The sequence below is a fragment of the Micropterus salmoides genome, unplaced genomic scaffold (assembly GCF_014851395.1).
Source record: "Micropterus salmoides isolate LMB-PRFRI ecotype aquatic unplaced genomic scaffold, ASM1485139v1 Ms_hic_scaffold_21, whole genome shotgun sequence".
Taxonomy (NCBI): domain Eukaryota; kingdom Metazoa; phylum Chordata; class Actinopteri; order Centrarchiformes; family Centrarchidae; genus Micropterus; species Micropterus salmoides.
This window is the reverse complement of record NW_024041262.1, coordinates 14,435,188-14,452,781: the sequence shown is the minus strand read 5'-3', so window position 1 is coordinate 14,452,781 and position 17,594 is coordinate 14,435,188. Positions and strand designations below refer to the sequence as shown.

Here is a 17,594-nt window from a genome sequence, read left to right as displayed (position 1 = left end):
CCCACCTGTTTTCCATTACATGCATGAAGGAAGCACACATACTGAGGGAGAAGAACAGAACTGTCATTGCATGGTAAAATGGCAAATATTATAATGAAATACTAATTGAATATAAATCACTTTGTTTTATGACATTTTGCTGCTGATTGCTGTAGTACTGCTGTAGGTGTGCACATGCTGAAATCTCTGTTTTGTATTAATTCCATTCTTCTGTTGATATTTCCGAGCTGAAGTTGTTGGTCTGAGAATGCTTATTTTCTGTTACTTAACATAATCCTTTTCAGGGTCACGGGGGCATCAACCTATCCCAGCACACAAGCCCGGGACACATTGTGCACGGACTACCTGTCTAGACGGATACACATTAATACCTATGAACAATTTAGAATGTCCAACCCACCTGACCTCTGTGTTTTGAATGTGGGAGGAAAATATAGCATCACAGGAGAACAAGCAAAACACCGCTGCAGCCCGATTTCATTAAAGCTTCATCTGATCTGATGTAATCAAGTTGATTTGATTTTAATTTATACATTATTGCTCTCTGCAGGGCAAAAAAAGCTCTCTAGCTTGGATAGATTGTATGCCTTGCCGGTGCAGCGCTAATGTAAGCCATGACAGAACACGCCTCTCACAGGTCAGCGACCCAGCTCCAGGCCATAGGAGCAAGGCCAGTAAGTGATGCAGGGCAGCATGGCGTCTGCTGCAAAGTGGCAGAGCTGCTTGTGCTCTGCTGATGATGCGAACTTGGCTCGCCAGGAGACTGATCCGTGAGCCCGGCTCCTCCCCGGTCCTAGTGAGAAACCCAGGGCCAGGACAAGAATCTGGCAGCTCCGTGAATCAATAAAGAAATTGGGGGGGGGGGGGGATATTTCTAACATTGTGCTGTCCAGATGAACTATACTCTTTCTACAGGTTTCATACTTAGTTTCAATTGGTGACATTGGTTGCTTTTCGTGCTGTTGTCGCTCTGCAGTGTTTAATTAGCTAGCTGGACAAACCTGGTAGGAAGAGTTTTCCCACCTTTACCGTGTGAGAGCTGCCTCTGGGGCTTTGGTGTCTCTCTGCTTCTCTCCAGGGAGCAGAGTTAAAGATACCTTGCTTTGATGATAAAAGAACAAAATGTATATTGGGATGCCCTTTGCCCAAGCAGGCCATTACTGGCTCTGCCATGAGAAGGGATTATACTTATCCATGTTGTTGTACTTGAGCTGGGAGTTACTGCTGGACAGCACCAATCAGAATGACAATAACAGGTTTGTAATTTCATGAATTTACTTACTTTTGACTCAATTTCAAATGAAAAATAAAATATGTGAAACCATTTAAAACAAAATCGGTGTTTACCTTTATGAACAGTTAGTGGAGGTTTAGAACTGCAATTTAGGAACTTACTGATAGGTAAAAGGTATAAAGTATCTTAACATGTTTTACAAATACATACTCTGTAGCCTGTATGTTTTGCCATTCAAATAAACAAAATTACATTGGCCAGACATTTTCCCTATCTATATGGTACTTTTATGCATATGTCCCAAAAGGAATGCATTTGCAATTTTGCCAATTTGAGAAGTATCATGTACAACATTGACCCCCCCTACAATACAACTTGAAGCCAACTCTCACTTTTGATATGAACTGCAGTTCTGAATATAATAATACTTTTGATATTATAGTACACACAGTTTACAATTGTCAACCACTATTTACACCAAGGCCACTGACAGGAACACTATTGACCGCAAGCAGTTTTCATCTGAGGAATACCAAATAAAGTCGACCTCTTTGCCAGTTTTAAACTTTTTTTATAAAATAATTTCTACCTCTGTTGAAGGTTTTGAGGCAAGGTCAGAAGAACTTAAAAACAATGGATTGATTGTGTTTACAACAAAGCCTCAGAGAGGTGTAGAAAACATCTAATGCAGCCAAAGAGTAAGTCAAATAAAAATCATGTCTTTACTTGTAGTTTTCACCAGATCAAATCTGTAATATTGAAACACTGACATATTTTGTCCTCTAATGAAAGTGAGGACGATATTTTCAACACCAAACTCTTTCTTTGCACACAAACAAAACAAAGGGCTTTTTACATTTATCAGATTTGCAAAGATTCTCCACAGTCCATAAAAGCCCAGTGAAATGATATTTTCAACATAAAGGAACTGTATTGCATTTAGGACCAGCATTTGGTTGGTGCCACTAGTGGAGTTATTTATATGCTCAAATGCCCCTCTGGCTGAATGTGTAAATGGAAAAAATAAGGCGACAACTACAAACCTGAACAGAAAGTGCACCAAAGAAGACCAGCCCAACCTCACCTGTAGTGAAACATTTAATGGAATAGAAACACACATTGTCCAGGCCGAAAGTACATTCTTGTAAAGGTGAGATGACAATCTCGGTTTACTGCTTTTGAAAAGAAAAGCATCTTTGGAAAAATGAATAATTTCCCTAACATTAATAAATTGCCTTTTGATTAGAGTGCATATATCAGTTGGATACAATAGGTTGAAGAAAATAGATGGTTAAGAAATGCAAGTGTAGCTCATGCAAAGCATTTACACTCTAAAATTCATCATAATTAGCCCACATTATCCAACCATTTTCCACAATGGGAAAAAAAGCACATCTACCAAGTCTCTTGACCTCTGTGTTTTTAGAACTCACACTCCTAGATGAAAACCTATGATTTATGTAAGCTAGGCTAGAATTACAAATCTGTTCTCTGACCCAGAAAAGAACATTATTCTTCATATACATTCCGGTTTCAAACATAAATATTGTAAATGACTCCAAGGTAACCTGTTGTTGTCCTTGCAGTATAACTCCAGCTAGAATCTCTTAGGATATCCCTTGACAATATACGGAAGCCCTGAGAGGCAAGCGAGAAAAATGTATTTTCTTAAAAAAGGTTTTGCCAAGATAATCTTTTCTTAAATTTGATTTCTTTTCATATGTGAAATGGGTGGAAAAAATGATTTGCCTGGAATTAAAAAAAAGTGTTTGTTGTTAAAATACTCATTTTGGCCATAAAAGGCTGTGCACCACTACCCCAATAATTGACCCTTCACTAAGCCACGCCCCAAACGCGCAGCTGGCCAATCACAGCGCAGTATAGGACTCACTCTAGCTGAGGTCCGACACTTTCATGGCTGCACTCCATTGACTCTAATGTAAAAGGAGTCATTTTCTAGCTTTCTCTAGCCGTACTTTCCAAGATATGGTCAAACACTAAGATATGGTCATTACAAATACCTGGGAGTGCACATGGCCAGTGCTATGCTGTTTGCTGTTGCATGCTAGGGCAGCAGGTTGTGGGTAGCGGACGCTAATAGACTCAACAAACTGATCCGCAAGGCCAGTGACGTTGTGGGGGTGGAGCTGGACTCTCTGTCGGTGGTGTCAGAGAGGAGGATGCTGTCCAAACTAAATGTCACGGGAAGTCATTCCTGCCTGTGGCCATCAAACTTTATAACTCCTCCCTTTAAGTGTCTGACACTTAGTCAGTTATTAAACTAGACCTCATTATCTATTTTCTGTCCAATATTACCTGTCTAATAATTAATGTGCAATATTCTCTGCTGCTATTTATTCACTTGTCCTTTTTGGTTCACCATAAAAATTCTTAATAATGTAAATATTGTACATACCCACACACCTTTATATTATATTTCTATTTTTTATATTTATATACTCTTTATCTATCTACCTTTGACAAGTGCAATTGTGACAAAAGAATTTCCCCTAGGGGATCAATAAAGTATTTCTGATTCTGAAACACTGTTCATAGGGCTCGTAATAATTATAATCACTACCCAGAGTGGTCGAAAGGAGAAGTAAGATTTATTCACTTTCCAAAACCTAAAACAAATCCAGAAAAATGTAGGCTGCCTATTGTTTTTAATGTAATGTTAGTTAGCTAACTCTAGCTAACCTACTACTGAATGTAACGTTATAAAGCACTACTGTTCTGCTTTTTAATTATTGTAATAGTGAACAGAGACCTACCCAGCTGTACAGGAACTGTGTTGATCCTTAATATCGTTGTCCTCTTTCTCAATAGTCAGGTGATATGGTGGTTCACTTTTACTTTGTGATCAGTTGGCTTCAGTTTGACAGTCTGAATATGCATATTCAAATGCATGATGCAACTTCAAAACTGTCTGCTTCTTTCAGAGATAGTTTTTTCCAAAAATTAGACAATATTTCTCGGGGGAGTGCGGTAATAAACAGTGGGTCCGACAGTTTGTCGGACTTAGCAACAGTAACTATGGGGGGCGTGGCTTAGCGAAGGGTCAATTTCGCTATGCACTAAACACAAGGTACATGTATTGTTTATTTGCAAGTTTTGTAACAATACAGTCATGTATTTCTTGTGACTACAAATATATTTTAATCAGCGCTAATCTAAATCTAAATATCTAAATCTAAAAATAGTGCTACATACTGATGTTAGTAATTAGGTCGCTGGCTAATGAGTGAAAAACATGCACTTGGCTACCAACAACTACAGCCTACGGAATTATGTTGCGTTCAAGACAATTCGGTACTTTGGAGTTTCTACTTGTGAACTCAGAGCAAAACTATCTACCCCGACTTCAAGAGGAAGAAAGTGCCCATGGAAGCACACATAGTAAATGGTAAACCATAAACTAAAAGGCAACATAAATCAACAGAAATTATACTTGCCTGTATTTAATTAAGATAATGCATACTATCACATCGTAAAACCTGTTCTGTTTTGTTATTGCCCCCATTCATCATGAGCTGAACTCAAAGATCTAAGACTTTCTCTATGTACACAAAAGGCCTATTTCTCACAAATATTGTTCACAAATCTGTCAAAATCTGTGTTAGTGAGCACTTCTCCATTGCCGAGGTAATCCATCTACCTCACAGGTGTGGCATATCAAGATGCTGATCAGACAGCATGGGTATTGCACAGGTGTGCCTTAGGCTGGCCACAACAAAAGGCCACTCAAAAATGTGTGAACAATAAACAATCTCTAAAAGTCACCTTCTCTGCTCAAAAGTTATTCAGAAAAATGTTATATATATACACAACATTTACTGACATTTGCAGAATTTCTACTGATGTAGCTAGACGAGAACACAGAATGAGTACTGATGTTTATGTCGCTTGTTTTCATTAAAACGGATCTTTCTAATTGACGCCAAAGGCACTACAGAGGGTTCGCTTGTGTGCATCATGCTACTGGAACGCTTTGAGGTCAGAAGTTGTCTTGAACGCAGCATAAGAACCATTAGAACATGGAGTAGTGGCGCACTTCCGCCTCTTATGGCCAAAATGAGCGTTACAACAACAAAAAAAAACACAAGACGTCTTTCCATCCAGTTGTCATTAATTAATTGTCATCATTTAAGCGTACTTTTGAAAAGTCGCAAAAAATAAAAAATAAATAAATAACTAAATACGTGCGTTTCCATAAGTTGGTTTGGAGCAAATAATCAAGGCTATGCCGAGTTCTTTACGTCAGTAGTTGACGTTACACATGGTTGTAATAAACAAGACGTATGGGTTCCAAACCAGAAACAAAACCAGTTGCATGAACCTGATGGCAATTCATCTTAGAAAAATGGAGAGAGGTCCTCAGAAATATGTTTCAAGCGGGCAAGTTATGCCAAGTTTTGCATGCCTCCCGAGAATTGCATGCACCTCCAAATAGCCTAATGCTTTTAAACACTATAATATCCTTTGTGGGGTTCATCAATGGTGATAAATGAATCGAAGTAGCCTATAGCCTATATTTTATGAACGTTTAGAGTCGTTAATATTTTATTACACTCAGTAGAAGTAGCATTCATTGAGATTCAGCAAAAATATGCGGTGATAACCCCGTTTGATCAGTGTGCGGATCAAAGTATCTGAAAAGGACCTTTAAGAGATGAATGCATAATTCAGCAGAACAGATGATGAAGGCTACCTGCCGAGATTTGTATCCACCTCTTTTCTCAGCACAAATGAACGTTACCAGCTCAGGTGCATGAAATTTTCGGCAGGCAGGCAGAACTCCGCACAACCGGCCAAGACGTCAACAGCAGAAACAGCTGATCAGACGTGAGTTATTCGGAAAAAGAGTTTCCATCTCCCATTTAGCGCATTTACCCTTTTTCGACGAAGCAACCACCTCAAGCGAGCGTAAAACTTTAAGGTACCTTTTTTCACTTGTAATAAGCCAAGACACAGGAGACAGAGCTATTTAGATCAGCCTTTGAAAATGGATCACTATCACTATTTTTCCACTTGCCTTCAGAACTTCCTTAGCAAAAGATTGCAGTGATTGCCATTATTAAATACCACACAGGAAACAGACTTACATTAACCTGTTTCCTGGCAGCGCAATTTCCATAAAATGGTCATTTATGATAAAGGTTGAATAGGAAATAGACTGTTATTACCGAGTTGAAACAGGGTCTCTGTCTATCTGTTCGCTTCATCATGTGCAACGGACAGTCCGGCGTGACAGATTAATCAGTCACTGAAGACCAGAAAAAGCTGGGAAAAAGCAGCTTCCTAAGTAAAGGGAAATAGGATGTAATGATAACATTTTAAATTACCTCTGCGGAGAACTTTAAAATCGCTGTGTTTTATGCACTGCACCGCCTACTATGTCGTCTTTCCAGACACCCCGGATTACGTAAACATACGCACCCCACTACACGTTACGGATATGACGTCAACGCGCTGCAATTCAAACTTGAGGAAACGAAAGCGGTTTGGTTGGTAAACGGTCTTGTCACCAACAGGCTTGTTTCAGGGGATATCTGTTGTTCGTTTTATCCGTAAGTATCAAATGTGTCGTTTTTATCCGTGCCAGTAATCTTTGTTTTCATGGTACTGTTTCAAAATAGACACGATGTAACGTTAGTTTGTTAAACGCTCAACTGATGCTACAGTAAAGGCAGGTGTAAGGGTGTAACGTTAACGTTATTATGGCACGTTAACCTCCAAGAGCTGTCAGTTTTAATTTAACGTTACATAACTGAAATAACATAAAATGATGTGGAAAGATGATGATAAATAATGTTAAGTTAATTTACAATGACTGGAAAAGGTCATGTTTTGACAAATGTGTTTATTTTTCCCTCAACTTACACTAATACCATGGAAGTTCTGTTGCATAATATAATTTAACGTTAATATTAATGTCAATTTTCAATACGTCTGTACGCCCGCAGTTTAGTATTTCTGTTTCATGTTTCATGATGGTTTAGTGTTTTGAACTTTCCCTTCAGTTTGATTATTGTTCAAATTGATTTCTGTCAAGTTGAAACTTAATATGTGGCGAGACCCATCAGTATTTGAAATGTCTTGTTTCCTTGTAGAATCCAGGTTACTTCGTCAACACCAGCAAAGCAGACATGACATCTAAAGGTGCCAAAGAGAGCATCGCCACCAAGTTGGGTTTCAAATCCAACAGCTCTACCTCCAAGGCTGAGGCAGAGCTGGAGAAAGTCAGGAAGGAGAATGCTCACCTCAGGAGAAAGATTGATGAACTGGCCAAACGACACATCAAACCACCCGAGTCCGACAAAAGCAAGCTGCTAGAGGTGAAGGAAGTGTTTGTTTTGTGGGTGGTATTGAGTAATTTCAAGATTACCTTCAGAATTTCCTGCATGTCTGTTTTTTTTGTATTTTAATGTGCATATGTTGTCTGGTGTTGTTTATTTCAGAGGATTCTTTCCCTTGAGACGCTGCGAGAGAGAAACAATCAGCAGTTGCTTGTTAAAGAGCAGGAGCTAGAAACACTGAGACAGCAGCTGACAGCTAGAGGAGGAGAGGTATGTACACATGACACATCTCTGCAGAAATATATAGTTTAAAAAAATCACATTCCTATATCCGTCTAGCAGTCCTCTGTAAACATGGACACATTTAAACACAGAGTTGGACACCCTGAGGAAGCAGTTTTCTGGCCAGGGTTAGGAGATATACCTACAGCAGTGTCTTTGAGAGTACTCCTCAACTTGTGAAGATTTGTGGCATTGTATTGGTGGCATATGTATTGCTGGCAGCAGACAACTGTCAGAAAGGAAATAAATCAGACTACAATTCCACTGAGGCGCCAGTTGGGGGGTGGGGGGGGCTCACAAAGAAAAGCTTCTATGCCATTTTGACAGCAACTCGGCTAAGTGAAGTTTAGACAGCCAGCAAAAACATACTAACACATGGTGTTTATGCTGTTCACTTGATATTTATAAAACACCTATCTTTCACTCTAGTGGGCCTGTGTATGAATTAGCATTCATGCCCTTATTACTGCTAGAGAAACTGATGCTATCTGTTTGAGATTGTTGCTTATCCTTGTGAAATCTCTTTTGTATTGTGGCAGAAATCATTTTTTTTATTCAGTATAGTCAGAACGGCATCAGGGTAAAACTTGGAAATGGCACGCTGATAAATGGAACACCGGCTTTTTGACATTGCGAATTTGTGTAATGTGATTAAATCACACTTGCCTCTTTCTCATTAACTTTCATCAGCAAAAGTGCTAAAAACAGAGCTGCTCAGTGTGCAACGACAGCAGACCGCCTGCCATGTCATTTGTGTGAAGCAGATAATTGCTTGGAGAAGTGCAAACTGTCTCTGCATAAACAAAGGTTACAAAATCTGGTTCACATGGTTACTTTACTTCATTTTGCTGTGTATTTCAGGTGGTAGCATCACTGCAGGCCCAACTGGAGCAGCGGAGGAAGGAGGCTGAGCAGAGAGACATGTTGTTCCAGAACTTGTTGCAGGAGACGGAGAACCTGAAAAACCAGCTGGTCACTGTTTCTACCCGGTGCCAGTCCCTGGAAACACAGGTGACCAACTTAAAGCCTCTCTATCTATCTAAATGTTAAGATTAGTTGAAAAAGTTGGCACTGCCATTAATGTTTTCTGTCTCTTGCGCACAACTAGCTTTCTTAATTGGGGAATATGTACTGTTCCAATAATGTAGTTGGCTTTAAGATGTGTCTGATTAACTACTTGCTTGGGCTGGTTTTTGAATAGTCATGTTAGCGGTTCACATCATTACCTAGTACACCTAAGACTGATATGTTCATATTAATAGGTTTATTGTACATTTGACAAGAATGTTTTTACGGTGACTCTACTGCATGCAAGGAGACTGACTTGTTTGGAAATGCAGGTGAAGTTATTCCATCATCCACTAGGTGGTATTGTGTGACCTCTGATTGTTTTCCTCAGCAGCTGACCTTCTCTGTGGAACAGCCTTGGTAATTTGTTGTAATGAAATATGCAAGTAATGCATCACTCAAAATGAAGCATTGTAAATGTGGTTTTTTGCAATAAATACCTGTATAATAACACATCACTTAACAGTGGTTTTGTAAAAGGAAAAATTATAACTTTGACCAAGTGACAGTCTGTCTGTAGGATTGTATAATCAATATCATCATCACAATCATCAGTGCAAGAGCTTTTTGTTAATCTGTGGTTGCCTCTTGGGTCCCCCACAATTCTAGGCTCTCATTCCTCATCAAAAGGCAGCACTGACTGATTCCCAGTCAGCCCTTTGACACTTTGATGCATTTTTTTTAGCATGTTCCTTGCTGCATTCTTAGAAAGCGGCCATCAGGATTCTCCTTGGCTTCGGCAAAGGCTTAAGTGGCAAAGTGAGTACTTCGGGAATTCGAATGGCGGAAGACTCAAAAGATCACATACAATACCTATGGGCTTTTGGGGGCAATAATGAAGCTCAATTCAAATTAATTCAAAGTTAATTCAGAGAAGAAAAGAATCCACCTCATTGTCCTGATTTTCACCCAGTATTTCCAGGAGCTCTCCCTCTATAGTATGTCTCTTCATCTTAATCTTCAGTATCAGTTAGGGTGAAGGAATTTTAACATAAAACACGTCTTGTTTGCTCCTATGAAAACTTGATTTATTTACCATAGTTGCTACACTTCTAATTATTATAACCTTTTCACGTTAACGCCAAAAGCTATAGACTTATTATCATTGATATTTCTCAATATTTAAGTGACAGTGTTACCAAAATGTAGTCCTGCTGGGGGGTTTTAGCCGTCGTTAGAACCGTAAGAATAGGAGTGTGAAAGTAAAGATACAGATGCTTTTTTTCTTTTTTATTCCCTTGTTTTTATTCCTCATAAAGGTCACCACAAAGCTGGAAATACTGTATTTGAATCTAAATATTCTCAGGTTGCTTACATAACGCCTGCTTTGGTTTTCAAGGCCACTACTTTTGTTGGAAAGTATTAAAACATGGAGTATGTATACACATGAATAGGAATCCTTGGTACTTGTAGACATGTAGTCCTTTTGGATATCAGTGGCTTTCAGCTCTCACTGCGAGTGGCTTTCCTTATCGTTATGTCTTAATGGTAATTTTACAGGAATGTTGTGCACTTTCCAAGCCCTTGGCCTAGCTCCTTTCACATTTACTAGAAATAATCTGTCCAACAGGCCCTTACCCACGCTTACCCTCGTTATCCTTGGATTCACAAAAGCTATTAGTGGGCTTAGCTCATGGGACATACGTTTAAATCCATCTGGAAAAAGTTGACAAGCTCATGTTGCTTGTCTGCTGGTGTAAGAGCTCACAGAGCCTTAGCACAGAGATGATCGTTTAGATGCCTGTTCTTGCTGCTGTGAAGATTTAGCTTGAGCTTAGACGTTGGGTGGGATCAGTCATCTCATAATTCTGTCACCCTGACCCTGACTTTCATCTGGGGAAGGATGGTCGAGGAATTGGCCCTAGTGATGGCGCCCTGGATCTTGTGGCCATTAGTGGGCGCATGGCTTTTTGTTGCATTATAAAAAATTAAGAAGATGAATAATTTAAACCAGCAAGCCCTGCGAGTGATTTAAAGCCTGTGGCAAACCTGCGGCTTTTAGTGCCCAGAAAACTGATGGCAAACAGACACGAATAACAGCATGAACTAGGATTCAAAATATCTTGCTGAAGGACTGCAGTTGTAAATTTGCCAGTGGGCTAACACTGGCACGTTTACAGTCATGTTCATTCATATGTGTTGTCATTTCATTGATCTTGGATTAATGTCAAATAAGAATTGTTTTGTGGAATTTCAGACCAAAAGTCTTCAGTACTGTCTGTAATTTTACTTGAGCTCAAATAATTTTTCAAGGCGACAGCACTTTCTAGAATAACCATATATAATAACAAAAAAAGGCATAGTGGCAGACAGTAGCACACACTGTTTTTTGTTTTGTTTTTTTGGTGCAAAACACATAGACAGTTACACCAGAGTGTATTTATCAGACTTGTATTTATTTCAAAAGTGTGTTTTTCTCTCCACAGAATGCACAGTTACCTCCTGCAGACTTGGCTTTGGTGCAAGATCAACTGAGAGACGTGAGTCCAGTCAATAATTCTGTTTCTGCGTGCCTGTCTCTAATTTAAAGTACATGTTTGTGTAACTATGTGTACCATAGCTTTGAAATTTAAACATGTTGCCCATCGAGGATCCATTTAAAGCATTTCACTCCATGTTCATTCAATATTTTGTTTTTAGCCATTTTATGTCAACATCAATAGTTAGTATCAACAAAGGAACTCTGGTTATTACTTTTTTTTTGATACAACAAAACATTTAGATTTAGTATGAGTGAAAGCAGTGTTTCTTTCCTATCCACTTGGTTTTGATGAAAACCTCTTGTCACAAAACCAAACTCAGGTGTGCCTTGAGTGTGCTTGAATTGAGCAGCTCTAATGTAAAAATGCACAGAATACAGTACATCAGTGTGTGCACTCTGCATCTGGTCACCAGGCTCTTGAGAAGAACCAGCAGTGGCTGATGTACGACCAGCAGAGAGAGGCCTACGTCCAGTCCATCCTTGCCCGTACACAGGAGCTGGAGCAGCAGCTGGCCCAGGCAAAGCAACAATCCCAACAAGAGGCCGGTTCAGATGGTGAGAAATGTAGGATGAATTAGTTCTGACACCCTCAACTTATTCCTTACAATCCCTTGCTAAGCACATAAAATGTTAAGTAATTAAAATGAACTTAGCAAACACTGTGTGCTCTGATGCATACAGTATGAAATGTGAAAAGGGTAAATAGGGGAAATTATGTTTTGTTTCGGAAATGAGTTTTCTAGCCACAACATTAAACATTAAAAGGCTTTGAGTTGAAATTAAAAATATTATCAACAGCAGCAGCACTGGGGACTGTTTGGCTTTGACAATAAAATGGCGAAACTTGCTATAAATCTTCTTCTGCATTGATAATGCTTAGATTAGCTTCTTAACTTGCTTACTAACGCTTCTTATCTCAGTTCCTGCCAACTCAGTGGATCCTGAAAAGGGTCTTCAGCTGAAGAGCCATAACAACCAGTTGCTGTTGGGGTTACAGAAAGACCTGCAGAGCCAAAAAGATCAGTTCACCAGAACCCAACAGGAGCTCTGTGTGCAGAGGGAACAGGTAAATTCTGTAGGATTTCATTTAATTATTATTTACTCATTTTGACTTTTCCACATCTGAGGATTCCTGTTTCTGTCTAATAAAGATTTACTTCTTAATTAATTCTTGGATTCAACTTTTGTGGCTTGTGCTGCTCATATTCCTGACACCTTGCAGTCTCACTATCAAATGATGTTAAGTTAATGGACATTCACTCGTTAAAAGTTAGAGTCTGCATGCAACTGCACGAATCCTATTACATTTCTACATTTCTTGGGTTCAGGCATCTTTTTTATAATTAATTCATAGAACTCTATTGGAGAATTTAATAAACGGAAAGCGTATATACCATTCCGAAATGTGTCGTTTCTCTATTTAGACCTTGAAAGCTCAGGCCGAGTTGCAGTCTCAGAAGGAGCAGGCCACCAGCTTCCAGGAGGAGATGGCAGCACTGCAGAGGAGGCATGAGGAGAAGTGCGGCGAGCTGTCATCCTTCCTGAGGAAATATAAAGAGAAGTGCAAAGAGCTAGAGGAGGGCAAGATGCAGCTGCAGGCAGAGCGACTCAGCATCAGGTAAAGCAAGACTGCTCTTGTTGTAGAAATCAAATAGAGATGGTTGTCGGATCAACTCTGTGTCAAAGTTTATCTTGAGACGGTAAATATGACTGGAGCAAAGAAACAACAGAGTCTACAGTATGATTAGAAAAGCCCTGACTGCAGATTAATTAGGACATTTACTTTGATATACCTTTTTTCCCACTGTTTAAGTACTATATAAGTATTATTCCTCATTTATTTATGTGACTTGTAAAAACATTGCATCCAGACGTGAAGTGTGTGAGGAGAAAAAGGTGTCGTCCGAGCGGGTAGACAGAATGAAAGCAGAACTGGAGAGCATGGACATCAGATTGGAGGAGGAGAGGAAGAGATCTGCTGAACTTCTACTGCAGGTGACGCTCGCATTCACTTTCATGCTTTTACCTGTAGTCACACTTCACTTGGTCATTTATGAAAGTTGTTTACTTATTATATAAAATCACTCATGACGCATGGAAGGAGATATTAGACCTCGTCTACCGATAATTATATTTTACTTAATAGAACACAAGAGTTCAATCGATTTTTGACAGTATTGAAATACAGTCACATCCTAGGTTTATTTGAATGGAAATAGATTTCAATCTAACATTGTGTTTTACCGATCATTTGGCCGTTGTAGGTAAACATGCTGCAGAAGTCTCTTATGAGCCAAAACGAAGAGCAGAGGAGGATTGCAGCACTGGAGCAACAGGTAACAGGTGTTTTACAGCAGTTAACATTCAACGACATCTCAAAGTCAAGAAACGTTCAATGACTGTTTCCCGGTGCATTCTTTTTGCATTGTGTGAAGCGAGGAGTCAGAGTGAACGACGAGATCACTCAGCTATTATGTAGTATGTACACACTATTTTGAGGGACCATTATTTGTTAAAAGTAGTGAAATCCATATGATCCAGCTTGTGCAATTTATGTACAGTGAGTTCTTGGCTCCTTCCCTCTGACATATTTCCACCTTAGATCCAACTCTCTGCCAAGGACTTTGAGAATGAAAAGATTGATCGTCACAGCATGCAGCACCAGTTACATAAGGTGCTGAAGGAGCTTCGCAAGGCCCGAGATCAGATTGCTAAACTGGAGTCTGCTGTAAGTCTTTCTGCACATCATAACCACATGTTCATTGTTAAGTCTTTCAGAAATACAACTAAGTCTGTTAAACCGGTCACAAACAATGGCTCTTACTGGGTTACTTCTTGTGAGCGCCTCAGAAGTAAGCACTTCAGTATTCATTGATGGTGCTACTATAATGCCAATTTTAGAAAGGTTTATGTCAAATATCCCAATAGTATTTTATTTGTTTTATTCCGTGTTTCAGAAACAGCCAAACACCCGTTTCTCAGAGCCCGGCTCCTACAACAACCTTGAGTTTGAGCGTCTTACTATCAATGACCCTCCTGGTCCAACATCTCCCTCTAAAGTTACCAACCTCATGGATGAGAGTTTCCTGGAATGCCCAAAGTGTCGGGCACCCTATCCCACCAGCCGCCACAGGGAGCTCCTTGCACACATTGACTACTGCTTTGCCTGAGCTAGAGGTAGAGTCTAGATCAGTGGTTCCCAGCTTGGATGTCGGGACCCTTACTCACCCAAGCACCAAAACAGAATTCTATTTTTAATTTAAATTTTTTACCTTTCCTGGCCTTTAAAATAAATGGGGGGTCACTATTTGGTTAACCCAGTCATATAGATATGCAGTCTGTGACAATGGGTAACAAGTAGACATTGCTTCTTTCTGAATGTGTCACAAACCAAAAAGTTTGGGAACCACTGGACTAGATCATAAGATCCATTCAGGAAGTTTAGCCCCATGTAATACTTGATATGTTACAATTCGAGAAACACTGATTCCACACAAACACAGCACTCTTGTGAACATCAATGGTAAGTAAAATACATTTTTAAACGCATCTGGAAAGTTACTTGCATGGTTGCCAACAAACCAACGTTTTATTTTCCAAAAGCTGCAAAGCAGTTGAGACCTCATGCAAGATGATTAGATTGAAATACTACTCCTGCTGTAATAATGATCCCTGGATACACATTTATGATGCATTCGATGAGCATGATAGTGTGTTTGCACTTTCCATAAACAAGGTTTATTTCATCACTGCAATAGGCTGTGGTTAATAATCTTTTTGTCTGCACTCCAAGAGCTGTTCAAATAGTTATTTTGTATCAGAGTGGATTAAGATCCAGCTGGAATTTCTTCTTCCTTAGTAAATACATTAATATACATATGGAATGGGAATCAAGGGATATTGAAATCACTTCACTTCATGCTAGGTGAGAGTGACAATAAAAAATTAAAGAATACTCCGTACATCTTTTTGACCTTAGTATACCGCCAGGCCAAAGACTGATCTGATTATTTGTTAAAAATAACTTGTATTCCTTCCATATCTTTATTTCTGGGCTTCATTTTTTGAGTGCATTTGTGTTTTTCAGGTTGTCTGTTTATGACTCTCTTCAAAAGCTCTCAAATTCTATTATTTTTGTGAGTATTTGATGAAATTATTTATTCTTGGGTTGTTTTTATACGTGAACTGTCTTTTTAGATAATGAAAGATTTTATTTTTCTGTCATTAAATGTAAGCAAGGATAATTATGTATTATTGTACAATGTTATGCATTTTATCATATGGGAGGTAGCTTTTTTTTTTTTTTATTGCATTTTGCATAAATGTTTACAAACCTGCCTCATATGTGCCACACTGGTGCTCCACTGCTAGTTTCAGTAATCAAGCATGTATAGTATTGAAGGCGTATTTGCGTTGTTCTGAAAAAGAGAGCAATCACCCCTAAGCACCAATGGTGTTTTGCCACTCACTCTGAGGTGGAGGACAAAATAATAAGGGAAGAAAATATATCTGTTCCAGCTTTTTTGTTCTCGAATACATTAGAGTCATAATTCTGGACAAAACTTTCCATCTGAGTTGCCTGCCATGTGTTGCCTATTAAATCCCTATTGGCTGTGTTCCATTACAAAGTGTAGCGTTGTGTTTCTCTGTCTAGTGTCTTGTAAACAGTTGGACAAACCTCGCTGAACAATGTGACCGTAATCATGACCAAGATCTTTCTTACCCATATTGTTTGATTTGCCTAAACTTAACCAGACCTTAAACATACATGCACCAGGGAGCTTAATTGCTCCTGCAGTGAATCTCACTTCTCTCTCCACCTTGACTTTTGAAGCCTGCAGCCCCGTGAGGCTGGAATGAGATTGCACGAGTTAATTCCTTGTGATAAACTATTTAAGGCAGGGGATTAGTAAAGGTCCTCTTGGTAGGGGATAGGGGGTTAAGGTGCGTTTTTATTCCTGCAGCCATGGCAATGTGACTCGATAGACTTAAGACAAACACCATTATACTGTCATCTTTAAGGTAGTTGTTTTGTTTGAACTTCATGTGGTCATGTGTCTTTTAAAAAATGCGAGCCGAGTATCAGATTGTTTTGACCAACAATTTTGCTGTTTATTTTTTTTTAAGCCATTTCTGTTTTTATTCTAATCATGTGCTTTGAAGTTTTTTTGCTGTGCACTGTACTGTACAAAAATGTGCAATAAACATGTTAATCTTTCAACCTAACAGTCCTTTGTGTACCTTTACCAACATTAGTGTATATCAAGGCCAGTAGTGTTTTGAACTTTTTCTCAATTACTGAATAGACTACTAAAAAAACACAAACATTTTTAATACATTTTTTTGCTTTCTTGCCATGTCTGTTTATACCGGCACTTGTGTTCTAGGTTACCCACAGAGGAAAAGTGATGGCTAGAGCTTGGTGTATCTTTGCTTAGTTGTGTTCACTTAACTGTACTTTGATACTGAAAGGATCGAGCATCACTGTATTCCATTTATCATCAAGCTGATGGATCACATTCTGATGTTTCAGCATAATAGATTTTTTTTAACTTAATCTACAAAGTAACTAGGTATTCCTGTAGAAAACATTTTGTTAATCTTTATAATCACTTGTGACCCAATAGATTATGTGACGCTAAAGGATCAGCCATTGATTGATTAAAAGTGTCTCCAGCCACCCTGTTGGCTCTGTGCTGTACTGCAGCATGCTAAATGCTAATGTCAGCATGCTAACATGCTGTTTTTGTACAGGTATAATCATAATTTTTATAATTTTAGCATGCTAACATATGCTAGTTTGACCTAAACACACAGTTCATTTGAGGCTGATGGGAATGTCACTAGTTTTGCAGGTATTTTTTCGTGTGTTATTGAGTTTTTGACCATTTATCCTGCCTGTACCAAATTTCAGTAATTTCTGTAAAATGGTTTTTGCGTGGACATTTCACTGAAAACCATGTAGACATCATGGTCACACTACAGAAAAAAACTCAGTATTACCCAAGTCATTAGGGTTTGTCATCCAGGAACTATGAATGTCTACAAAATTCACCCAGCATATGTTTAGATCTATCTTTGGATAAGTGAAAACTTGGACCTGCATGGCTAAAATGTAAATGTCAACCACAGATTGACAGGAGAGGTGTTGGGGCTTTATGAACTTTATACACACCACTGGCAAGTAGTTTCTGTAATAACAATGTGACCCTGTGAAAACTGTAGACAT

The 17,594-nt window shown here is 39.0% G+C and overlaps 1 protein-coding gene and 1 long non-coding RNA gene across 2 annotated transcripts; both read left to right on the top strand.

Annotated features, from left to right (window-relative positions):
- Positions 1-510, top strand: LOC119916632. Its single transcript, XR_005447125.1, has 2 exons — positions 1-73; positions 285-510. It is a non-coding gene; the product is annotated as an uncharacterized LOC119916632 (long non-coding RNA).
- Positions 511-6,702: 6,192 nt separating this feature from the next.
- cep55l (centrosomal protein 55 like) lies at positions 6,703-16,591 on the top strand. Its single transcript, XM_038735341.1, has 12 exons — positions 6,703-6,804; positions 7,348-7,572; positions 7,696-7,803; positions 8,677-8,826; positions 11,310-11,363; positions 11,779-11,920; positions 12,286-12,431; positions 12,790-12,983; positions 13,237-13,360; positions 13,630-13,701; positions 13,968-14,093; positions 14,323-16,591. The coding sequence occupies exons 2-12, from the start codon at positions 7,384-7,386 to the stop codon at positions 14,533-14,535; spliced, it is 1,518 nt and encodes a 505-aa protein (XP_038591269.1). The 5' UTR covers positions 6,703-6,804; positions 7,348-7,383; the 3' UTR covers positions 14,536-16,591.
- The last annotated feature ends 1,003 nt before the right edge of the window (positions 16,592-17,594 follow it).

Coding starts and splice junctions, on each gene's coding strand:
- cep55l (XM_038735341.1), top strand. CDS start 7,384: ATGACATCTAAAGGTGCCAAAGAGAGCATCGCCACCAAGTTGGGTTTC. Junction 11,364..11,778: donor TGCAAGATCAACTGAGAGAC/GTGAGTCCAGTC, acceptor TCTGGTCACCAG/GCTCTTGAGAAGAACCAGCA. Junction 13,702..13,967: donor TTGCAGCACTGGAGCAACAG/GTAACAGGTGTT, acceptor TTTCCACCTTAG/ATCCAACTCTCTGCCAAGGA.